The 27,587-nt window shown below is 33.3% G+C and overlaps 1 protein-coding gene across 1 annotated transcript; it reads left to right on the plus strand.

The window, feature by feature from the left end:
* Nucleotides 1-169: 169 nt before the first annotated feature.
* On the plus strand, nt 170-14,932 carry LOC120195607 (acetylornithine aminotransferase-like). The gene is made up of 2 exons (XM_039197578.1): nt 170-390; nt 14,184-14,932. The coding sequence occupies exons 1-2, from the start codon at nt 170-172 to the stop codon at nt 14,872-14,874; spliced, it is 912 nt and encodes a 303-aa protein (XP_039053509.1). The 3' UTR covers nt 14,875-14,932.
* The last annotated feature ends 12,655 nt before the right edge of the window (nt 14,933-27,587 follow it).

The raw sequence follows: 27,587 nt of genomic DNA on the forward strand, positions 1-27,587 counted from the left end.
AGAGTGATACCCTCTGTCAACTTGATTTTATTGACGTACTGTCTATAAATACCAGATATTTTTTGTCATTGTAAAAATATCGGAATCCGACCACTTCAAATATCTAAACAGTTTTAGCAACGCATGCTTGAACATTTATATCATGTCAATTTCAATAGAAGCTTTGGCAATGGCGGGGGTTGATTATATGGAATGGGGTATGTGTATTGAAGAGTGGGAGCGTGATGACGAGCTCCCTCCGCCACATTTACTGGCGGTCGACGACATCGACGAAGAAAAGTTCATGAAAAGGGAGTTTCAACAAAGCTTCAGTTGTAATAATAACAATAATCAAGATGATGATAGTGGCAAAGAAAGAGTTACCGATCGTGAACTTGGAAATTTGGGAAGGTTTCAATGGAGGAGAGGAATTGAGAAGAAATGGCTTTTTTTCTTGTTAATGGTGTCAATGGTGCAAACCATGATAAAGCTGTTGATAATTTCATGGACTGGAAAAAGATTTAACAATATTTTTAGCTTCTATATTTTCTTTGTAACAAATTGTCGAACATCATTGTTTTTTTGTGAAATTTGTTGATTGTTAAATTTATTTACCCTAAATAAAATTAAACATTTATTTACAATATTTAATTACATTCCAATGAGCTCAAGCTTATACATATATATATATATATATATATAAAAGTTAGGATTCACTTACACAGATTTAAGACAATTGGATGAGTGAAAATAAATGTCTCAGATTTGATTCCTTTTTTTTTACACAAATTTTGGATCATTGCCAATGATTCATTGGATGAGTGAAAATATATGATTGAGATTGACTCTTTGTTTTTGTAACACCCCAATTTAGGGGTTAAATTTAAGAAATTATAAAGTGGTGAATTTAATTGGTATTTTTGGAAGGAATCGGGGATTAAATTGTAAGATTTCAAAGTTGGCAGACCGTTTTATGAAGTGCAGGAAGTTCAGTGGCTAAACTCTTGGTTTACCCATTGTTTTTATATGTTGAATTATAAATCTCTTCTCCCCGTGCGCAGATGCATATTTTCCAGTTTTCCCTTCTCCAACTACCCTCATTTCAACTCCGATCTACTCGCCATCCAACCTCCAAACGACGAGCCGAAACCACCATCGTGTTCGTTGTCAATCGAGGAACAAAACCTCTCAAACCTTTCGTCGTGAATCATCGCCGTTCGTCGTGAATTTCAGTCGGAAGTATCGTCGGTAATAACTCGGTTTTAGTTGGTTTTTCATCGATTCACGACGATCGGGTCATCCGTTTACGACACCTCCCGCACCATCGTGTTCGTTGCATCGTTCCGAGTTCGCCGGTGTCATCCTTGGTCTCCGTCGACGGCGGCGCGTGAGGAGGTGAAGCGGTCAAATTTTTCGATTTGTTGAAATCGAGCTCTCCGCCGTTCAAAATTGTGAACCGAGCTTTGTAAGTATCTCGAAATCGCTCAAAATAATTTTTAGAAATTTTTCCGGGATTTTAGCACTGTTCACGCGCCCCCACGCGCCGCCATTGCGCGTGGGGAAGAAAAAAATTGAACGGTTTAATCGGTTTTGGTGCATAGTTGACCGGTTTGACCGGTCACAACCCGATCCGACCCGTTGACCCGACCCGACCCGATTGACCCGACCCATGGACCCGTTGACCGTTGACCTGCGTTGACCACTGTTGACCAAAACTTTGACCGGGCATTAAACGACCTTTGACTTCGACCGAGTATACCTATCCTGACATTTTTCGACGTTCCAAATCCGATTCCGCTGTCCGTTTTTCGAAATTCGAACCCGAAGGCCTCAAAATTACCGGTCAAGTTGACTTTGATTTTGACCAAAAATTCCAAATTTCTGAAAAGTCATATTTTATGCTTTCGACGTCCTGAATCCGAATCCGAAGTCCGTTTTGCCAAATTCAAACCCGGTAAGCCGTCTTTCACTGATCTATCACCCGATTCGATCCGTTTATGGTAATTAAGCTCCGTTTCTGATATAATTTCTGTTTATATGGATTTGAGGAAATATTGGAAGCTGAATTGAGGATCAAAGGCATTCGAATGGAATTTTTATGGTCGATCAGTATTGCACGGAAATCGAGATAATACTTTACTACCTCTTTATGCTTTATAGAACATGTTGGTATTGGTAAATACATGAATGGAAATGTTTGGTCTTATATGTGTAATAAATGAAGATCTACACTAGATACGAATACGGTAGAAAATAGATAATTGAATATGGCTCAGATGACTATTATAAGAAATTGGAGGACAGTTGGAATTAAATTACAAGTTCTGAAATTAAGTGATAAAAGAATCAACCATGGATTGTAGATTATAATTTATCTCATTAAAGGTACTTAGATGATAAATTATGAGAATATTTCGATTAGGTAAAATTACGAAATTACCCTTATGGTGGAAAATGACAAGAATTGTCTCTGGAAGTGGATTAATAAATCTGAAAAGAATTATTGATCTACTAAAATTGTTGATGTACATAAGAAATGTTAGTTTTACTTGGAAATTATGGATAACCGGTTTTTAACCCCAAGAAGGTTTATGCTATATACTAGAAGTCTTTTAAGGAATCATTTCAAGATCAAAGAATGTTCGAGGAAGCAATTAATCATAGGATCTCTATATTATATTATTTTCGTTAAGAGCTAATATCGAAATTATCTGGTTAAGAAATTACGAAAATGCCCTTGAGAGATAAAATAGTCTGAATTGACCCTGAATGAGAAAGTACTTTGAGGATTTGTACTTAACTCGATTAAGTACGAATTTAATTGTTAAGATCCTGTCTTTGTACAGAAAAATTTATGATATTCCGTTTGTAAAATCTGAGAAGACACTTGACCCGAAAATATTCGAATAATGAGTAAATACTTGAAGAGTAATTTATCGGGGGTATTCTGCTGTTAGAATTGTTCGAAAGGACTGAAGTAAATGATAATATTGAATTAAATAATAAGATCGGATGGCAGGAAAAGATTGAAATACAGTAGATCTGTAAAATGACCAAAATACCCCAGTAATGGAAATGACCCAAGAATATCACCAAGCTCAGGAATGATTGGATATCCTCGATCTCTGAAATGAATGGAATAAAACTGAACACCAAAATTACCAAAATACCCTGATGACCTATACCAAGTAAATGCCTTGGATTAATTATGGAATCCAAATAAACATAGGTATTAGCATACCTTTAAAAGTAATGGAAAACAATTTAAGTGAGTATATCAACCCTAAATCTATGTCAATTAAATCTATGTAAATACCTGAATGGCATAGATATTACTGGAATGTGTGTTCGTCTTCTTAAGTTTGGCTCGATGATAATTTTGGAAGTATTCAACTCAACTCAACTCTAGATCGCATTCAGTACTAGGAATTGGACGTTTGTTAGTCAAATCAACCATGAAGACCGAATCGAATGGAATAGAAGTACAACATGTATCTAAAATTCAGTAACGTCTAAATTACTCTGAAAAACCCCGAAGTAACTGGAATGGATTTGACTGCTAAATAAGCTAAGTAACCTCAATGATCGAGGATTAAGTAAGTGAATTGGATAAGTCTGGAAATTCTGATGAGTTTATAAGATGTACTGTCCTTATGGAACATGAACTACAAATCAAGCACGTCAGTATTTCATGATATCGTGGAAGCTTGGAAATGAAATAAAGATCATTGGAAGATCTATTCAGCGATGATTCTAAAGGTGATCTATGAACAAGAATTTGTGGTACTAAAAAGTAAATACCCTAGAAGGGAAATGAATTGACCAGTGGATATAAATTGTTAAGGTTCTGAATCTTCGTTATCAAGTTGTTCGATTATCCGATCAATTGACATGGATGTAAAGGATTCTGAATACCCTTCTGATTACGTACAACTTCTAAAAACTGTCCGAATAAGATAATATCCTGATAATTCACATTATGAATAACTGATGATTCTGTCAGTTATTGAACTCTTCCAATAGTGATTCTAAATTCCAACATTCTATCGACATACTGATGAACTGTGTTTCTCTGCCTGATACAGTACCTCTAAATAATACCTGTAAACTCTAGTGTGTTCCCTAATTACATGAATGTTTTTATCTGATTTCAAATTTGAATTCTGTTATGATACCTGACCTGGATTCTGATCTGATATTGACATGGATTCTGATCTGATACATGACCTGGATTCTGATATAATACTTGACTTAAATTATGTTTTGATTTTTGATATATCCGTTTACGTACGGAACATGTTTTATTGGGGGGTATTGTTGGAGGAAGATTACTTGGAGGCTCCTCGGTTTTGTGCTCAGGGCCTTACTTGCAGGCTCCTCGGCTTTGTGCTCAGGGCCTTACTGTTCGTGACGGGGTTGTATGGTTCTGGGGAACCTACACATTTTGTTCGTGACGGATGGGGGTATATATATATATGTTTTAAAAAAGATCTGAAAAGTTACATGGTTTTTGGGAACACACTAGATAACCTATTCTGATCTCCTGAACTCAGTCATCCAAAATTATTTATCTGAACTGAAAGCTCATTGTCCGTTAGCACCTGAAATATCAGTAGGATCCCTGCTCAGTATAAAAATCTGTAAATATCTGAACCAATAAGGAAAATATGTTTATCTGTATCTGCACGTTTTTCAGCATCATCTGGTAGTTCTGTATTACTGAGCTTTTCGAAGCTCACTCTATTACTCACCTTTTCAGGTTAAAAGAATTATACCAGTGCATCTATCGACTTCAGTAAGGGAGTTCTTTCGGCGTTGTTGCAGAGTATGGTACATGTGATTAGGGGGCATGTAATTGTATTTTGATTTATATACGAGTCTGAAAATCTATTTTATTTTTAAATAACGACAAATGATTTTATAAGTTTACATGTTCTGATAAAAAGTTTTAAATTTTCCGCTATTTTTACAGTGGGTCGCTCCGGTGGCCCAAATGTGACACCCCGGATCGGATCGGGTTACCCGCATTGGTCTGGGGGGTTACAGTTTTTTATTTTCAGTAAATATCTTCACATCTCTTACTTTTAATCTCATCCATATGTTTTTACTCATTCAACAATCATAAATCTATGTAAAACTACAAGAGTTTTGCATTGTGTAACATGATTTCATCCATCCATATACATATATTAATTAATTAATTAAACCCCTCTTGTTGTTTTCATTTTAAAGATGGATTATAGAAACTTCTACTTAGGGGTATAAATGAACAGAGTGTTCAATGAATGATTTGTAGTTGTTCTTATAATGCTTATTTATGTTTGTTTATTAAGTTAAACAAACGAGTATGAATAAATTTTTTATGTTTATTAATAAACAAACGAACACGAATAGAAGTGTGTTTGGTTTGTTTATATTCATGACCAAACTCATTTATCAATTCATTTATAAGCTCATTTATTCGACTCTTCTTTCTCTTTTATTTTTTACATTTTAAATATTGATGAAGATATTAATTAAATTGAACATAAGATGGTTTTTAGAGTTCAAACTATGAATCTTAAGAAACTTAAGAACTAGCGGTGCAATTCCACTATTTTTTTGGCTCGCAAATGAAAAGGTAAAAAGAGAGTGTTGGTTGAGTTGTCGAGTGCTAAAGAATTAACGAATGTTAAATGAATAGTTCGCAAACGTTAAACAAACATGTTCACAAACTTAAACAAACATGTTCACAAACTTAAACAAACATATTCGTGAAAGTTAAATGAATTTTTATGAACACTTTAAAAAATAACTAAACGAACACAAACACGATATTAAAAATTTAAAAACACAACTCGAATATGAACACCCACCCTTTAAAAAATAAACAAATAAAAAAATAACAAACTCAATTCATTTACACCTCTACTTCAACTTAATTTTTGTTCAACATTAGAGAGTTGTCATCGAATATTAATACGTTTAGAGGGTGTTTGGTCACAAAATGTAAAATTACCGTTGGGAATAACATTATTGGAATGTAACATTACTATGGGAATGATGTATTACCTTGTTTGGTTGGAGGAATATAAGATTACTTGAATATATATTTTATTAAAGTATCCTTTTGATATTTTGATAACTCCATAAAAAGACTTTATTTCTGGTCTTTTTACTTAAGTTATTGCTCGTCTAAACAAAGTTTAAAAATCATATTAGTTGCATTTAGTTGCATTTAGATTATAATTGCATGTGGTGGATGATTTTTGCTATGGCAAAAATTTATTTGGGTTGACTGATGATGCCGAGGAGAAAGGGCTTGTGTGGATTATGTATGTGCAGGAAATTAACTAAGGAAGAACATTTCAGTTGCGACAAAGTATTTCGCAAGGGCCAATGGAATAGAGAAGATAAACACAGTGAGGAGTAGATTTATCTCTCCAAGGAAAGGTTTATCTAGCAAGTCTAAAGTGGATATGACGAATTGCCTATATCACATGCAAGTTGTATGACTACCCTCACGTGCAAGCAAGCCCTCAAGATTCTGACAACAACCGGCCACCTTTCATTTTTTAGCCTGGACAAGAAAATAAAGGGTATTATGGGAATCTTCACTTGCACAAAACCCTAGGAGATTTCCCTCTATAAATCCCCAGCCACAACTGCAAAAAAAAGAGGCAAGGAAGTAAGAAGAGCTTTAACTGAAGCATGAGTGAGCAACTACAGTGTTTCCCCACCGTTTTCCAACCGATTGTCCTTGGTGTCCTCCATAGCTAGGCTATAGCAGAGCGGTAGTCAGGCCTCGAGAGAGGCTGGCCGCCAGGGCAGGCGCGGTGTTGATCAGAGATATCACGACTAAGCCTCCGATTTTGGGATTCGTTCTTCCTTTGTTCTTAATTTCTTTACTTTTCTTGGGTTTGTAATTAAACGATGATACTTTCGTTGAGTTTTTGACAACACCATGAACTGCTTTACTTGGTGTTAATGTTTGTTTTGCCGAAACAATTATTTTATGTTTTATGAATGATGAATTATGATTCTATTCATGTTTGTTTTGTTCATTGTTTAAATATTTTGCCTTGACACTGTAAAAGCTTCGAGAGATTGCCTGGGGTCTAGGTGAAACACGTTTTGACAATGTGAGAGCTTCAAGAGATTGTCGTTTGTCTAGATATTGATTCTTAGATTTGAGAGAATTAAGATAGATTTACGTGAACAATGGAATGGATCTGGGATGGTGATGTTCTAACTTTGTCTACCTTATAGATAAGGAGAGGGTTTTAATAAACTAAAAGGGATAGACGCTAGAGTAGGATAGACAACGATTATAGTTCACGCTGAGAGGTATTGCTACAACAACAGTCTGACAAACCAAGGGTTGTAGTTAACACTGAGTAGTATTACCATAACAACCATCTAAGAATACTCAGTAATCCTGTCGGGAAGCTTAAGCATATCATAACAATTCATTCTAGACTTAGAAGTATTGCTTGTCATAACAAAAGATTAACATGAGTGCTATGTGAAAAGTCTGAATATGTGAGGTTGTTTTGAATATATTTAAATCAATGCTTGTCTTTGCCTGTTTATTTTAATTTTATAGTTTTGCATATTTATTTTTGCCTCGACTAAACTTTTCTACAACCACACTTTATAATATTTTCTTGCTTTATTTTATTTCTGACATTTTTCTAGTTTTACAAGACTTCAAGAATTAGTTTGTGACAAGTAGTTCTGGTTGTGGTGAAACTTAAAAAGAATCGACCAATCCCTGAGGAGATGATAACTGATAACTCCGTAAAAAGACTCAATTTCTAGTCTTTTCACTTAAGTTATTGCTCATCTAAACAAAGTATGCCCATCATTTTTGTTGCATTTAGGTTACATTTTCTTGTGGTGGATAAATTTTGCTTCGACAAGATTTATTTGGTTTAGCTGATGTTGCTGAGGAGAAAGGGTTTGTGTGGATTATGTATGTGCATGAAATTTACGGAGGAAGAACATTTCAGTCGTGACAACGTAAGGGCCAATGGAATAAAGAAGTTAAAGAACATGAGCAGCATATTTATCTTGCCAAGGCAAGGTTTATCTGGAAAGTCTGAATCGGATATGAAGAAATCGCCTATGTGACATGCCAGTTGTACAACTTCCTTCACGTGCAAGCAAGCCCTCAAAATTTTACCAACCGCCTTTCCTTTTTAGTCTGGATAAGACAATAACATGTATTTAAGGAATCTCCACTCATGTGAAACCCTAGGAGATTCCCCTCTATAAATATCTAGTTGTAACCACCAAAAGGAGGCAAGAAAGTTAGAGCTTTACCAAAAATGTGAGCGAGCAACTGCAGTGCTTTCCCATCGTTTACCAACCGACCTTCCTTGGTGTCCTCCATAGCCAGACTATAGCAGAGCGGTGATCAGGTCTCTAGAGAGGCTGATCACCAGGGCAGGCACGGTGCTGATCAGAATTGTCATGATAGAGTCCCCAATTTTGGGAGTCATTCTTCCTTTGTTCTTAACTTCTTACGTATTTGGGGTTGTATTAAACGATGATACTTGGATGACTTTTTTATAGCACCATGACTGTCTTACTTGGTGTTAATCTTTGTTTAGCCTAGACAATTATTTTTTGCTTTATGAATGATGAATTATGATTTTGCTCATGATTGTTTTGTTCATTGTCTGAATATTTTACCTTGACACTATAAGAGCTTCGAGAGATTGCCTGGGGTCTCAGTAAAACATGTCTTGGCAATGTAAGAGCATCGAGAGATAACCTTTTGTCTAGATAGTGATTCTTAGATTTGAAAGAATTAAAATATATCTAAGTGAGCAAAGTAATAGATCCGGGATAGTGATGTTGTAACTTGTCTATCTTAGAGATAAAGAGCGGGTTTCATTCGACTAAAAGGGATAGACACTAGAGTATGATAGACAACGACTATAGTTTATACTGAGAGGTATTGCTACAACAATAGTTTGACAAACCAAGGGTTGTAGTTAACACTGAGTAGTATTGTCATAGCAACCGTCTAATAATACTTAGCAATCCTGTCGGGCATCTTAAGCATGTTATAATAATTCATTCTAAACTTAGAATAATTGTTTGTCAATACAAAAGATTAACATAAGTGCTCTGTGATAAGTCTGAATATGCAAGGTTGTTTGAAGTATATTTGAATAAACGTTTGTCTTTGTTTTATTTTATTTCAATAGTCTGCATAATTATTTTGTCTCGACCAAATTTTTTCTGCAATCATACTTTATAGCATTTTCTTGTTTTATTAATAATAGTTTTCTAGTTTGACAAGATAGTAGGAATTAGCTTGTGACAACTAGTTCTGGTTGTGGTGAAGCTTAAAAACATTCGACCAGTCCCTGAGGAAACAATAACTTACTTACCCTATATTACTTGATTCGATTGTGTATACTTGCACATAATTGCTTGCCTCAGCATATACATTTACAAGCGATTAAGTTTTAGGCGCCGTTGTCGAGGATTGGCAACTGACGCAAATTTTATTTTTTGCTATAACAAGCTTTTCTTGTCACCTTATATCTACTTAGTCTAACGTATTTTATTATTCTCTTTTATAGGTTTTTATTATTGAATGACCCTGAGATCTACTGGTAAACCATTGGAACCATTCGACCCGAAAATTGAACAATCGTTCAGGTAGTGGCGACGTGACCAACGAACCAGAGAATATCTAAACCAACTACAATTACAAGGCAACAACATGGGAGATCATGAAGATCCCGATATAGCAATTAATCTTCAAGTTGAAAGACCATGAGCAATACGAGATAATTTGAATCCAACTCTTGATGACCTCAATCCAGGCATCGTGGCTCCTGAAATACAAGCAACCCATTTTGAACTTAAACCGGTGATGTTTAATATGCTAAATTCCATCGACCAAGTTGGTGGTTCACCTAATGAGGATGCTAGACAACATATTTGTTCTTTCCTTGAAGTATGCGATTCATTCCGACAATAAGGAGTGCATGAAAATGTGCTTAAACGAAAACTTTTCCCTTATTCCCTACGCTATGGAGCGAGATCTTGGCTAAGTGGAGTTCCTTCAGGCTCAATGGAATCATGGGAAGATTTATGCAAGAGTTTCCTACTACGATACAATCCTCCCAATATGAATACACAACTTCGCAATGATATTGCAAGCTTTTTCCAAGGAGACGATGAATCAATGTACGAATGTTGGGATAGGTATAAAAGCCTACTTCACAAATGTGTCAACCATGGATTTCATGTCTGGACTCAAGTAGTAATGTTTTACAACGGAGTTAATGCACCAACTCGAATGATGTTAGATGCCTCAGTAAATGGAACCTTACTTGACAAATCACCTGAGGAAGCCTTTGATATCCTCGACATGATAGCAAATAATGACTATCAATTCCCAAATACAAGATTGGGAACCGACAGAAAAATATCTGGAGCATATGAATTAGAGGGTAAGGATTTGGTAGCTGCTCAACTTTCTGCCATAGCTAATATGTTGAAAAATTTACAACGTCCTAATGAGGTAAGAGAAGTCAAGGCCGCCAATAACGCATGTATAATTTGTCACGACAACCATCATGAGAGTGAATGTCTGGAAAACCATGAGTCCACCAATTTTGTGGGCTATTACATCCGAAACAATAATAACCCCTATTCAAACACGTACAATCCTGGTTGGAGAAAACATTCAAATTTTCATGGAGTAATCAAAGGAACAATAACAATCAAGCAGCAAGTTACAATAGGCCATATCTAAGTATCTCTGACCATCAACATTTTCAAAATCAACATCATCAGCCGCCCTGGCAAAACACTAAAGGTATAGCTTATTCCTCTAATAATAATTCCAATACTAACTCCTTGGAGTTGTCATCGCAGGAATTTATGGCCTCGACAAAAGATTTCATTGATTCAATAAAGACCTTGATGCATGAGCATTCTACATTAATAAAAAATCAAGGAAATTTGTTATAAAGCCAATATACACTTTTGCAAAGCCATAGTTCATCTCTAAGAGCATTGGAGAATCAAGTGGGCCAAATTTTTACGACATTACATTCTCGTCCGCAAGGAAATCTCCCTAGTGATATTGAAATCACTAAGCATCATAGAAAGGAGCAATGCAGTGTGCTTACACTAAGGAGTGGAACACAGGTTAACCAAAATGACAAGTTTAGGGGAGAACAACTAAACAATTCTCACCATGGAAGAACACAACTAGAGGATCAAGCTGAAAATAAGAAACAGGATGAATCACCCAAACAGAAGGAAAAGGATGAAGGCTCAGAAAAACATCATCCAGATAATGAGAAATTTGTGGCCAAGGCCAGAGATTCCTCAGCACCATAGCAGATAATGTGAGACCTCCACCACTGTTCCCTCAACGATTAAAGAAATATAATGATGACATACAGTTCAAGAAATTTATTGATGTTCTGGACCAGTTGTATATCAATGTGCCCTTACTCAAAGCCTTCGAGCAAATGCCTTCATATGCCAAGTTTCTTAAAGACATCATTACAAAGAAGAGGAAGGTAGAACATGTTGCCACTGTAATATCCCAAAATTTTAGTTAGTGACCAAAATGTAAATTTTAAAAGTTTGATAACCAAAGTAGAAAATTGGGAAAAGTTTATGGACATAAATGGTAATTTTTCTAAAAAGAATTTTATTTCAGAAATGGATTTGGTTAGGGACCAAAATAAAAAATTTTAAAGTTAAATGACCAAAGTATAAACTTTAGAAAAGTTCAAGGACCAAAGTATAAACTTTTGAAATGTTTAGGGACCAAAATGGTAATTTTAGAAAGTTACAATTGGCCCCTTAAATAAATAAATTATCTCAAGAATAACGTTATATGGGAATCAAAATTTTAATATATATTTTGTATTAAAAGTTATAAATCAATGAAGTTGAGGGAAAATTGGTAAATCGAATCGAATAGAAATTTCGAGAAAAAAGTTGAAGAATAATAAATTAGGCTTAAAAATATTATTTCCACATTTTAAAATGATAGAAAATAATATGGAGCATTTGATTTGAGAATTTAATTCCATGTTAATTTTGGACTTTGGATTAAAGTGATTGGATTGTAATTTTTGGAAATTGCAAGGGCAAAACGGTAAAGTGAGAAAATATTTTGTTCATCTTTGACTTTGGAAGATGATAAGGTTTATTTGGCTTGGTATTAATGTAAATATCAATTTCATCAAGGGTAAAGTAGTAAAGATATTTTAATTTTTAGGGTAAATTAGTAATTTAGCATTTAATGAATTTTTAATTCATTATATGATAAAGAAAGATGAAGAATATCAACGATATTTCTTCATTTAAGCAGCATGGACGTGAGCTTCTCCCAAAGGTAAGAAAACATTTTGTTTTCAATTTTTGAGCAATTTTCTTTGGATTTCGGGTTATGCCGTACAATAGAAAATTGTTTTACGTGAAAAACGCTATCATTTGGTACCAATATTGCTTGCGAATATTACTAGATTTCAAAGATCCCAAATCTAAGGGTTTATGTTTATAATAGGGTTCATGAAATTGATGATGAATCTTGATGTTTTTGAGGTTGTAGATTCATTTTCAAGCTTGATTTGTGGTTAAAACATGTTAAATCTTCCTAGAAATTATTCTTTAAAATTCGGCCTTGGTCTTAAAGGATGAGGAAAATTTTGAAAAAAAATTATGAAAGGGTTGGAAATGATGTAGGAAGTGTTCTACAAGATTTTAAAAAAATTGTGGACCATTCTATAATTTTTGAAAAGATGGGGGGACCAATTTGGTAATTTTGGAAAAGTTGTGAATGATTGTGTAATTGCATAATAGTTGATGTACTATGCTGGAAATTTTTATTTGGAAATTGAAATGAGTGTTAAAATGTGAAATTAGATCAATTTTGGAAGTTTGGAAAGTTTGGTGTTTTAAACGAAATATTCAAATAGTTTGGAGTGCTTATTTGTAATTATACCTTTGTATATGTACTTGGGTGATAATTATTTCAATGCTGGAATTTCGGTACTGAAACTTTGAGTGGAAAAATGGTAAAGGACCATTTTATATACGTTGTAAAAGTTGGTGCCAAAATTAAAAAGGATTAGTAAGTGTTAAAATATTTGGTGATTAATAAGTTTCATGTATGAATATGGATTAAATGGAATTTGAATGGTCAATTGGAAATGTTAAGGTCAACATTTATGTTATGACATGGAAATTGCATTGAATAAGCCTTGAGAAATTTGTTAGGAATTTATTTCAGTAAGATTCTAACATTTGGTTTGAATTTGTGTGTATTTGGTAATGATGTTCATTTAGAGATTGAGTGGTTAAAATCAAGATCAAATATTATTAAAGCTAAGGAGAAGCTTAAGGGTGAAATGGAAAATTCCAAGGAAGATTGTGAGCTAAGGACACGGGATGAGTGAAAATTTAAATTGTACTTATGTTATCGAACAAACATTGGCTTGCGATGAGCCAGTACGGAGTTACTATGGTAAGAAGTGACTCCTAAAATGTTATTTGAGTTGTGATGTATGTATATATGTGCATTTTGTGAATTAATAGAATTAGTGAACAAGTTGAAAAATTCAAATTGGTTAAATATGTTTAGAATTTATGTTATGGATAGTAAGTTTAGAAAATTGTCATAAATTCTAAAAAAATGATTAAATGATGATTTTAAACCGTTTGATTATCATACCAGTCTAGTTTTATTTAGAGCAAACAGAAACTGATTTCATGGTATATACTAAAAGATATGAATTTTTAACCGAGGAAAGGTCAGAAAAACGGAGTAGCAGATTCTGCACAAAACAAATTATGTCGGTCAACTTTGAAAATTTACCATAAATTATACAAAATGAAATTGTCACACCCCAATATGGGGTTAGATTTCTTTCAATTTAAATAAGTGAAGTGATATGAAGTTGGTTAGCAAATAATTATTTTATCATAACATTATATTATTAAACAAATTGAGGATGATGAATTAGGTAGAATATGGACAAATTATTGAGTGATATGGGAATTTTATTATTTTTTAATATTATTATTTTATTTAGATTTCTAGATTTGTGGTATTCTTGGAATCAACACAATCATGGCTCCACCAAAGGTTTCTAGGCCAAGGAAAAATGGATTGAAATCCAAAAGCATTTAATCTGAAACCTTATCGTTACCCTCACCACTCAAAATTTCAGCTTGTACAACAGCTTCATAAGCAACAACTTCATCGGGTTAATGCTCTTGCATAGCTCTTTTCCATTGAAAAAAAAAATCCTGCAACAATTACTGAACTTTAAGGATCCTAGTAGCCCCGCCATGTTCACCTTGTACAACAAACCACTGAACATAGTAGATGGGAGGATGCAGTATTTGTTCGATGACAAGGGGCGAAGATACCTAGACACATTTGGAGGGATTGCTACTGTGTGTTACGGCCATTGTCACCCTGACATAGTAGAAGTAATCGTCAATCAGACCAAACGCTTGCAATACTCCACTATTCCCTACCTCAACCATTGCTTCGTTGATTTCACTGAGGCCCTTGCCAACAAGTTACCAGGCAATCTCAAGGTAGTATTCTTTACAAATTCAAGGAAAAAAGAAAATGAGTTGGCGATGATGATAGCAAGACTATATACCAGATTCCATGACATAATATCATTGAGGAATGCATATCATGGGAATGGTTCGGGGACCATGAGAGTCAATACACAAAGTAATTGGAAGTTCAATGTTATACAGTCCGTAGGCAATGGCTACAGCAGTTGGCTCGTTGATTATACGCATGACATTGAGGCCATCAACGACACCATCATCTTTTGTAGCTTGATGGTGGGACTCATTGAAGTAAGTCAGAACAGTAACGACAACGTTTTTAATGGTTGACCCAAGATAAGCCTCGGCAATCTCTTTCATCTTCGTTAGGACCATAGAGGAGATTTCTTCAGTAGCAAATTAATAAAAAAAATGGGTATATCAAGTGAGGGAAATTATGATAAAATGAGAATGAAGAAATTACTAGTTTAGTCATCCAAGTTTGGTAAAAACTTAACCTTATCTTTTGGCTTTCGTATTATTATGATTATGGCATAATGGTTTAAATAAGATCAATTTAGTCCATGATGTTCGTAATTAAATATTATTGGTTCTTCAAGTGATATATATGATTGGTCTTTCATGCCTGTTTGATTATGGATGGATTCGAAATGAATACGGTTTAAGTGATAAATTACGAAAATACCCTTATGTTGTAAAAAAACAAGAATTGACGCTGGAAATTGATTAATAACTCTAAATAGACATATTGATCTGATAAAACTACAGTTGTGCATAAAAAATGCTAGTTTTGCATGGAAAATTTAGATAACTGGCCTTTAACCCCAAAGAGGGTTTATGCAAGATATTAGAAGTATGTTAAGGAATCATTTCAAGACCAGAGAATGTTCGGGAAAGCAATTAAACAGAGGATCTCTAAATTATAGTTATTTTCGTTAAGAGTTAACACCAAAATTATCTGGTTACAAAATTATGAAAAAGCCCTTGAGAGGTAAAAATAGTCCGAGTTGACTCTGAATTAGAGAGTAACCTAAGAATTTGTTCTTAATTGATAAATTACTGATTTAATTATTGGGATCCTATTTTTGTATGGAAAATTACTGATAATTCGTTTGTAACATCTGAGAAGGCATTTAACCTGGAAATCTACGAGTTGAGTAAGTACATGAAGAAAATCTTATAGATTGTGCTCTTTTGTCAGAATTGTTTGGAATGACTAGAGAAAATGATAAGTTTGAATTAAATAATAAGACCGGACGGAAGGAAATGATTGAAATACCCTAGATCTATAAAATGATCAAAATACCCATGAAATGGAAATGAATCAAGAATATCATCAAGCCCATGATTGAATGGATATCTTCAAGCTCTGAAATGAATAGAAAAATGTTGGGCAAAAAAACCAAAATACCCTTATGGCCTAGACTAAATAAATGTCTTGAATTAATTAAGAAATTCAAATAAACATGGATGTTGTACTGCTCTTTAAAATTATGAAACGCAACTTATGTCAGTCAAACAATGTTAGTGCTATATTAGTACTTGAATGGCGTAGTTACTACTTGAATGCTAATTCGTTTCCTCAAGTTTGGATTGATGATAATTATGGGAGTACTCAGCTCAGCTCAACGCTAGAGCGCATTCGATATTAAGAAGCTGATATTCATGAGATAAATCAATCACGAATACTAAAATGATTTTAGTATATGACCAAAGTAAACTTAACGGAAGTACAACATGTATCCGAAACTCAGAAGTGTATGAATTACTCTGGAAACCTCTGAAGTAACCGGTATAACATTAATTTCTAAATGAACCAAGGAACCTTAATGCCGGAGAATTTAGTAAGTAATTGGATGAGTCTGGAAATACAATAAACTTGTATGATGTACGATATCTATGGTTATGAACTAAGAATCAAATACGTCATCAATTCTTGATATTGTTGGAATGTGGAAAGAAAAGAAAGATTATAATGATGCTTGTTCGATTCTTTAAGGTATATTTAGCGATGATTCTGAAGATGATTTATGGACAAGAATTGTTGGTATTATAGAGTGAATATCAAGAAGGACAATGAATTGACCAATCGTCAGTCATCAGTTCTAAGAGTTGTTCAGCTCAAATGGTTCGATAATCCGATCAATTGTCATGGATGGTAATTGCCCTGAATATTCGTTTCTTTTTTTTCGACTTAATTCACTCCGGTTATTCTGGATGCACATGAAAACATAGTGGGATTCTAAAGTATTAACTTTAAATGTCTGTTTAGATCGATTAGTAATCGATCCTCTACAATAGAACCTCGTTCTTGGAATATGATCAAATTGCATAAGTTTTCTGTTATCCATACTGATGACTACAAAATACCTCTGATAAATATTGGGATTTCTCTAGTATGTTCCTTATATTTTAATAAATTGTTTTTTTGTTTTAACATGAGGTACACTGAAATTTATGATTACTATTTTATGGATGCACCGACTTAATGGTGATAGCTTATGGATTTGTATCACGGTATAAATTGTATCTTGGAGATACAGATTTGTAAAGTACAACTCTGATCAAGATGGAAATTGTTTATGGACAAATGTGACTCTTAGGTAGGCTCTACGGCCCTGAAATCATTCTCGGGTAGGCCCTGCGACCCTAAGATATGTTCTTAGGTAGGCCCCATGGCCCCGAACTTTCTTGGGTAGGCTCTCAGGCCCTAATATGTTCCCTTAGGTTAAATCTTTGTAAGATGGTTTTAAAATATGAGTTTAAAAAGCTCCACTACAGTATGGTTTATGGGATTTTACTGAACTATCATTTGATTAGTGTACCTATTATGATTTTATCGTACTGATGAAACACACTAGATATCCTATTCGACCTCGTGAAAGCGTGACTTTATGAAAGGTTTCTTATAAACTGAGATTTATGGCTTCTACTCGATGAACTACTAATGGAACCCTAGATTATTCCACAACTGGTATACATTTGATTCAATAAGGAAATTATGGCTTCCCATTTATATGCATGTCATGTAGCATCATCTGGTAGTTCTGTATTACTGAGCTTTCCGAAGCTCACTCTATTACTCACCATTACATGTTAAAAGAATTATACGAGTACAGCTATCAACATTTGTAAGGGAGTTCTTCCGGTTTCGCTTACAAAGTATGGTACATGTGATTAGGGAGCATGTTGATTGTATTTTTTTTTATATTTGAGTTTGAAAATCCTATTTTATTTCTGAATAATAATAAATCATTTATGATTTTACATGTTTTAAGAAAAGTTTTAAATTTTCCGTTATTTTTATACTTGGTCACTCCAGTGGCCCTAATGTGACACTCCAGATCAGATCGGGCTATCCGCATCGGTCTGAGGGGGTTACAGAAATAGAATGAGTTCTTTATATGGATAGATTCATATTTTAGTCTAGTTTCCAGTGGTATAAACGGAATAATTTTTAAATATGTATATTAATACAGAATAATATTTATGTAGAGGTAGTGCAAACTGCCACGATTAAAAATTATGGCAAATTTTGGGAGTTATCCAAATTAGAAGCAAAGGATCAAGTTAAAGCTTAGTGAGATTTATATTTTGACTTGCATATAATGTCAAAATGAGTTCAATTCATAACATTATACATGAATGTTTTATGTATCATCGGGTAGGACTTGCAATAAGTTTGCCTTGTTTATGTTGACATGATAATTATGTCATTTATTATATATTTGAAATATTCTAAATATGTCAAATGTTGAATATAAAATGCATTGATCACTGATTATTACATATGATGTTATCATGAACATATATGATATTTATTATGAATGATATTTTGGGCATGAACTGCCCAATGTTAACTGATATTGATATACTTTGCCATGGATGAATCAAATAAAAATAAACTACATGCCCAAGTATGTTATTGAGGATCAGTGGTATTAATGGCATGCCATAGAGTCTAGCAGTTGTATATTAGGCATCACTAGAGTGTCTAGAGAAGGCACATAGTGCAAGCCTCAAAGTTTCTAGCTAAGACACGGTACAAAACACTACGGTGTACAAGGTGGGTATAGCCCGACCTTAGCACTACAGTGAAATATTAGGTGAGCAAAGCTCGACCTCAACATTGCGGTGCAATATTTGACTCCTATATCGGGGTTTCTCATATAGTTATACTTTGGGCTATGGTTTATTGGTTAATGAATGATAAACAGGAAAATAAGCTTACGAGCTTATGGGATAAATGACAAGTATATTGGTAAGAAACTTGATATCCGATTATATCATGTTAATATATGGTAACATGGGTGGAGTACAGGTAAAGTGATCATATGACATTGAACATGGCTATTCATTTAAATTTAGTTGTTGCATTGCTTTAAATATTATGATTGCCTCACTAAGTGTATACTTAGCGTGTGATGATTTTCACGCGTAGGAAAAATAAAGAAGAGGAGTAAGAAGCTGAGTTGGAATAAATCACCAAGGAAATATTTACATGTAGCAATGATGACATCCTACTGTGTTCTAAAATTCTTAGTTGGCATGTATACGCGAATAAAATATTTAAAATTTCTTAATATAGTTAGTATAAAATTAATTTGGGTTTTAAATCAAACTTGGTGGAAAAATGTATTTCTTTTATGAAACAAAATAAAATTGTCTATCACTGCTTGAAACTAGTTATGTTTGAATGAAACAAAAATTTACTCAAGTTAAATAAATAAATGTTTTGAATCTTTGATGTGACATATGTAACTCGTATTGGTTCACATATATGGGTTATGGGTGTTACATTAATTGGTATCACAACTATAGGTTTAGCCGATTCTAGGACTAAACCGAGCTTGTTTGAGTTAAAAAGTGTATACATGCAAATAGGGTGTCATTGTTACCGATTTGGTGATTATTAGATTTGATTGATGCCACTCCTTATTTATAAAGGTGAATAAATATAGTGTATGAAAAAGATGTGTGTATTCAAGGGTTGAAGAACGTGATTGAGTATGAGGTTCAAAAATAAAATAATAGTGATAGTAATGATTTTAATCAGCATTCTTCTGTTTAGTTCAATAAGATAATGTATTGGCACATAGGAAGTGCCAAGGTTGGATTAAAGAAAACTCTTATTTATGCGTAAGAATAGTATCGATTGAAAGAAAGAAACATTATAATAGAATTGATATTAAGTGATATTTGTGCGACCATCGCTTCAGGCCAAAGTGCGAGGTGAGTAATATTTGTAGGCAGTAATTGTCTAGTAAGGATTCAACATGTTGATTTATAATAGACTTGATAGAATTACCTTTCGCATGTAATTTTTAGAATGGATTGATTACCCCTACCATGTTATGATGAATTGTCGCTTAAAGCGATTGATTTTAAAGAAGTCGAAAAGTTTTGAGATATTTGTAGTAGGGAAGAGAGTAAATTTGATTTCTAATGTGATTTTAGCATCAACTGCTATAAAGTTACTGCTACTAGGTTGTCAAGCCTTCTTAGTAAAGCAAGTGAATACTCAAACTTTCTTAGTTAAGTTGGAAGTTATTTCAACTATTCGAGGGTATCCAAATGTGTAGCTACAAAAGTTACATAGATTACCTCTAAATTGAGATGTAGAAAGTAAAATGGCTTTAACTGAGCTAAGATAATTAAAGGCATAATTGGTAGAATTGTTATGACCGGGGATTTACAAGATTAAGCGTGTCATTTGGGATGCACCAGTGTTATTGTGAAAAAGAAAGACAAGTCTATGCAATTATTCATGGATTATCATCCGTTAAATAAGGTAAAAAAGTAGAACAAGTATACTCTTCCGAGGATTGATAATCTTTTGATCAATTTAAAAGGTGCATTGGTGTCTTCCAAGTTATATCTCCTATCGAGGTATTAGTAGTTAAAGATAAGGAAAAAGATATTCCTAAGATATTTTTCATAATTCGATATGAACACTACGATTTGCAATGCCATTTGGTTTAACAAATGTTCTTGCGACACTTAAAGATTGGATAAACCAAGTATTTCAATTATACTTGGATTAATTGGTGGTAGTGTTCATCGATGTTATTGTGAGATGTTGTAAGACCAGGGAAGAACATGATGTCTATTTTTGTATAGCTCTTCCAACTATTCGGGAGAAATATTGCATGATAAGTTGACCAAGTATAAATGTTGGTTGCCTAAGGTTGTATTCCTTAGCCATGTGGAATCAGCTAATGAGATAAAAATATATATCAAGGAAGCACGAGATATAGTTGAAAGATAAATTCTAAAGAATGTTTTCAAATTTCAAAGTTTCATGGAATTTGTTGGTTACTATCGAAGGTTCATAAAGAACTTTTCGATGATTATATTCCCTCTTACCAAATTATTGAGTAAAGATGTGTTATTCATTTGGACTGTTAAGTGCTAAGAAAACTTTGAGATGTTAAAAAGAATACTGACATAAGCTCCAAGGTCAGTATAATTAGAATCTGGAAAAGATTACGTGAATTATACTAATGTGTTTCATAATGGTTTTAGATGCGTGTTCGCACAAGAGGTAACGTTTTGGTTTATGCTTCAAAGCAACTATAGAATCATGAAAGAAATTTGTTGACTCACGATCTCGAGTTGCCAATGTTGTGTTTACTTTATTGATATAACACAAATACCTATATTTCTATTCCTTAAAGGATGATGACGTGCTTATCAACTGCAAATATGAAAGGCTAATGTGGTTGCTAATACGATAAAACGGAAAAACATTTCTATTCTGAGAGTTTTGAATATGTGATTGTCTCTAAAGAAAGATGGTGTTTTGATTGTTGAATTAAATTTAAAGCCTATGTTGCTAGATCGAATAAAGGATCGTCAGAGAAAATATGAAAATTGTCGTGCTTGTCAAAGATAGAACAAGCATAAAATGGTGAAATTAAAGACTTTAAGGTTAAGTCTAATGAATGCTTATATTATCGAGGAATGATTTTAAAAGAAGGTATGAACAGAGTTATCAATCGAGCATAAAGATAGCTCCGCACGAAGCTTTATATAAGAGAAAGTGCTGAAAACAATTAAATTAGTTCAAGTTAAAAGATCGGGATCTTGTTGGTCCTAATTTATTAAAAGATGTTGAGGATAATTCAGGATAATCTGAAGATAACATCTGACCAGCAAAAGTCTTATATAGACTTGAAGTGAAAAGAGATTGAATTCCATGAAAGTGATAAAGAAGTATTTCTTAAATTATCACATTGATATATATTGAGGTTCGGACACAAAGGAAAGGCAAGAAAGTTAGATCAGTGACTTATCAAGTATAAGTGCCTATGGAAATGGACAAGATCCATAATATTTTTCATGTGTCGATGCTCAGGAGGTATCGATTGGAAATAGAGATTTAGATAAATTTGACTTATGAAAAAGAACTAGTACTTATTGAAGTTTGATAAAGAAATCAAAAATGAAAAAGCCACATCATTGTCAATTTACATCAAGTATGTATTGGAAAATTCGAGGACGAATTTTCTTAAGGAGGGGAGAATTGTAATATCCCAAAATTTTGGTTAGTGACCAAAATGTAAATTTTAAAAGATTATTAGCCAAAGTAGAAAAGCATGAAAAGTTTAAGGACCTAAGTGGTAATTTTTCTAAAAAGAATTTTATTTCATAAATGGATTTGGTTAGGGACCAAAATACAAAATTTTAAAGTTAAGTGATCAAAGTATAAACTTTGGAAAAGTTTAGGGACTAAAGTATAAACTTTGGAAATGTTTAGGGACCAAAATGGTAATTTTATAAAGTTACAATTGCCCCTTTAAATAAATAGTTTATCTCAAGAATAATGTTATATGGGAATTAGAATTTTAATACATGTTTTGTATTAAAAGTTATAAAGCAATGAACTTAGGAAAATCGGTAAATCGAATCGAATATAACTTTCGAGAAAAAAAATTGAAGAATGATAAATTAGGCTTAAAAATATTATTTCCACACTTTAAAATGATGGAAAATAATATGGACCATTTGATTTGAGAATTTAATTTCATGTTAAATTTGGACTTTGAATTAAAGTGATTGGATTGTAATTTTTGGAAATTACAAGGGCAAAACGGTAAAGTGAGAAAATGTATTGTTCACCTTTGACTTTAGAAGATGATAAGGATTATGTGGCTTGGTATTAATGTAAATATCAAGTTTATTAAGGGTAAAGTAGCAAACATATTTTAATTTTAAGGGTAAATTGGTAATTTAGCATATAATAAATTTTTAAATCATTATATGATAAAGAAAGATGAAGAATATCAAGGATATTTCTTCATTTCAGTAGCATGGATGTGAGCTTCTCCCAAAGGTAAGAAAACATTTTGTTTTCAATTTTTGAGCAATTTTCTTTGGATTTTGGGTTATGACGTAAAATAGAAAATTATTCTACGTGAAAAACGCTATCATTTGGTACCAATATTGCTTGCTAATCTTGCTGGATTTCAAAGATCCCAAATCTAAGGGTTTATGTTTATGATAGGGTTCATGAAATTGATGATGAATCTTGATGTTTTTGGGTTATAGATTCATTTTCAAGCTTGGTTTATGGTTAAAACATGTTAAATCTTCCAAGAAATTATACTTTAAAATTCGGCCTTGGTCTTAAAGGATGAGGAAAATTCTGAAAAAATTATGAAAGGGCTGGAAATGATGTAGGAAGTATTCTACAAGATTTTTAAAAAAATTGGGGACCATTCTATAAGTTTTTAAAAGTTAGGGGACCAATTTGGCAATTTTAGAAAAGTTATAAAATATTGTGTAATTGTATAATAGTTGATGTACTATGCTGGAAATTACTGTTTGGGAATTGAAATAAGTGTTAAAATGTGAAATTAGATCAATTTTGGAAGTTTGGAAAGTTTGGTGTTTTAAACGAAATATTCAAATAGTTTGGAGTGCTTATTTGTAATTATACCTTTGTATATGTACTTGGGTGATAATTATTTCAATGCTAGAATTTTGGTACTGAAACTTTGAGTGGAAAAACGGTAAAGGACCATTTTATATACGTTGTAAAAGTTGGTGCAAAAATTTAAAAGGATTAATAAGTGTTAAAATATTTGGTGATTAATAAGTTTCAAGTATGAATATGGATTAAATGGAATTTGAATGGTCAATTGGAAGTGTTAAGGTCAACATTTATGTTATGACATGGAAATTGTATTGAATAAGCCTTGAGAAATTTGTTAAGAATTTATTTTCCAAAGTATGCCTATGTTAGTAAGATTCTAACATTTGTTTTAAATTTGTGTATATTTGGTAATGATGTTCATTTAGAGATTGAGTGCTTGAAATCAAGATCAAATATTATTAATGCTAAGGAGAATATTAAGGGTGAAATGGAAAATTCCAAGGAAGGTTGCGAGCTAAGGAAACGCGGTGAGTGCAAATTTAAATTGTACATATGTTATCGAACAAACATTGGCTTGCGATGAGCCAATGATGGAGTTACTATGGTAAGAAGTGACTCCTAAAATGTTATTGGAGTTGTGATGTATGCATCTATTTGCATTTGGTGAATTAATAGAATTAGTGAACAAGTTGAAAATTCAAATTGGTGAAATCTGTTTAGAATTTATATTCTTGACAGTAAGTTTAGAAAATTTTCATAAATTATAAAAAAAATGATTAAAGGATGATTTTATACCGTTTGATTATCATATCAATCTAGTTTTGTTTAGAACAAATAGAAATTGATTTCAAGGTATATACTAAAAGATATGAATTTTTAATCGAGGAAAAGTCAGAAAAACAGGGCAACAGATTCTACACAAAATAGATTCTGTCGGTCAACTTTGAAAATTTACCATAAATTATAAAAAATGAACTATAAGAAGTTATTTATATGGATAGATTCATATTTGAGTCTAGTTTCCAGTGGTATAAACGGAATAATTTTGAAATATGTATATTAATACAGAGTAATATTTATGTAGAGGTAGTGCAAACTGCCAGGATATGAAATTCTGAAACATTTTGGGAGTTATCCAAATTAGAAGTAATGGATCAAGTTAAAGCTTAGTGAGGCTTATATTTTGACTTGCATATAATGTAAAAAAGAGTTCAATGCATAACATTATACATGAATGTTTAATTTATCATTGGCTAGGACTTACGATAAGTCTGCCATGTTTATGTTGACATGATAATTATGTCATTTATTATATATTTGACATATTTTATATATGTCAAAGGTTGAATATAAAATACATTGATCACTGATTATTACATATGATGTTATCAGGAACATATATGATATTTATTATGAATCATATTTTGGGTAGAACTGCCCAATGTTAAATGATATTGATATACTTTGCCATGGATGAATCAAATAAAAATAGACTACATGCCCAAGTATGTTATTGAGGATCAGTGGTATTAATGGCATGCCATAGAGTCTAGCAGCTGCATATTAGGTAGCACTAGAGTGTCTAGAGAAGGCACATAGTGCAGGCCTCAAAGTGTCTAGCAAAGACATGGTACAAAACACTACGGTGTGCAAGGTGGGTAAAGCCCCACCTCAGTAGTACGGTGCAATATTCGGTGAGAAAAGCTTGACCTCAGCATTGCGGTGCAATATTTGACTCCTATATCGGGGTTCTCATACAATTATACTTTGGGCTATGGTTTATTGGTTAATGAATGATAAACAGGAAAATAAGCTTACGAGCTTATGGGATAAATGACAAGTATATTGGTAAGAAACTTGATATCCGATTATATCATGTTAATATATGGTAACATGGGTGGAATACAGGTAAAGTGATCATATGACATTGAACATGGTTATTCATTTAAATTTAATTGTTGCATTGCTTTAAATATTATGATTGACTCATTAAGTGTATACTTAGCGTGTGATGTTTTTCACTCGAAAGAAAAATAAAGAAGAGGAGTAAGAAGCTGAGTTGGCATAAATCACCAAGGAAATATTATAGGGAACAATGATGACATCTGATCGCTTGTAAATGTATATGCTAAGGCAAGCAATTATGTGCAAGTATACACATTCGATGCAAGTAATATAGTAGTGAGTGAGTATCATCTCCACAGGGATTGGATTAGAAATATATTTTCACCATAACTAGAACTAATCTCACAAACTAAGTCCTACTAAGTATTATTCTAAGAACTAATATTAATAAACTAAGAAAATAATTCATTGATTCTAGAAAAGTTTGGTTGAGGCAAAATTAATATACAAACTAATAAAACAGTTGATGATTTAAATATAATGCAAACAACCTCTCATATTCAGACGTGTCACAGAGCACATATGCTAAACCATTATGTTGATGGCAGATATTCTTAGTTTAGAATGACTTATTATGACTCACTAAAACTGCCCGACATGATTACTAGGTATTTTTAGACGGTTGCTACGGCCATACCTCTCGGCGTTAACTATAGACATAGTCTCTCCTACTCTAGCATATATCCCTTTTAGTCGTTTGAAACTCACTCCTTATCTCTAAGGTTGACAAGTTAGAACTTCACCATCCCAGATTCATTCCATTGCTCACGTTGATCTATCTTAATTCTCTCTAATGTAAGAATCACTTATCTAGACAAAAGACTATCTCTCGATGCTCTTACAATACCAAGACATATTTTACCAATACCCAAGGCTATTTCTCGATGCTCTTACAATGCTAAGGCAAAATATTTAAACTATGAACAAAACAATCATAAGCAAAACATACTTCATCATTCATAAACATAAAAAAATATTATTCAAGCAAAACAAAGTTTAACACCAAGTAAAGAATTCTTGGTGCTATCAAAGATCATCCAAGAATAAACGTTTGATACAACCCCAAATACATAAAGAGTTAAAAACAAAGGAAGAACGACTCCCAAAAATGGGGGCTCTACCGTGACAATCCTAATCAACACTGCGCCTGCCTTGGTGATCACCATCTCTCGAGGCCTGATCACCACTATGCTATCGTCTAGCTATAGAGGACACAAAGGAAGGTTGGTGGGTAGACGGTGGGAAAGCACTGTAGTTGCTTGATTATGCCTTAGGTAAGCTCTTCTCTCTTCTTTCTTGCCTATCTTTTTTGGTGGCTACGGCTGGTTATTTATAAGGAAAATCTCCCAGGGCTTTGTTTACTTTTGGAGTTTGCTTAACTAGCTGATATTAATTGCCCGGACTTAAAAAGAAAAAGCGGCTGGCGGCTGTCAGAATAATTGAGGCTTGCTTGTACGTGAAGTAGGTCATCCAGCTGGCGTGTGATATAGGCGGTTTAGCCACACCTGCTTCAGACTTCCTCAAATAAATCTTGCCTTGGCGAGATAAATTTGCTCCTCACATTCTCATCTGTTCCGTTGGCCTCTTTACTTTTACATTTTCACGACTATAATGTTCTTCCTCTGTAGGATTCCTGCACAAACACAACCAAAACAACCCTTTCTCTCCAGCAGCATCAGTCAAACCAAATAAATCTTGCCTAACCAAAACTCATCCTTTACAATCTAATATAATCTATATGCAACTAAATGTAACTAAAAATGCAATGCATACTTTGTCTAGACGAGTAATAACTTAAGTGAAAAGACTAGGAATTAAGTCTTTTTACGGAGTTATCACACCCCCAAACTTAAACTATTACTTGTCCTCAAGCAATGGATTCTAGCTAGAAGATAATTAAAATTGTCATGGCAAAGTAGTATTAAGAAAATTATATGGTTTGAGATTTCAGCCCTCATCAAAAATAGTTTGGCCTCAACATGTTGACAGTCATATCAGTCAAGTCCCTTCCCTAGTCAGGATCCCTTGCTATTGTGTGTGCTTGATTGTAACCGGTCTATGCATAGAGGTAATTTGAAAAATTAAAGTAATCACTCCTGGTTTATCAAGGCAACAAATTATTAATCAGGCTTAGTTTATACTTCTAGTTATTTATCAACTTTTATTCTCTTTATTCATTTTTTTGACAGGAGTCAACTCATCACAACTACCGTCCCACACACTAGGTGGAAGGGAGCATACCTTCCACCCCTAAGCTAGT

The sequence above is a fragment of the Hibiscus syriacus genome, unplaced genomic scaffold (assembly GCF_006381635.1).
Source record: "Hibiscus syriacus cultivar Baekdansim isolate YM2019G1 unplaced genomic scaffold, ASM638163v2 tig00117016_pilon, whole genome shotgun sequence".
Lineage (NCBI taxonomy): Eukaryota > Viridiplantae > Streptophyta > Magnoliopsida > Malvales > Malvaceae > Hibiscus > Hibiscus syriacus.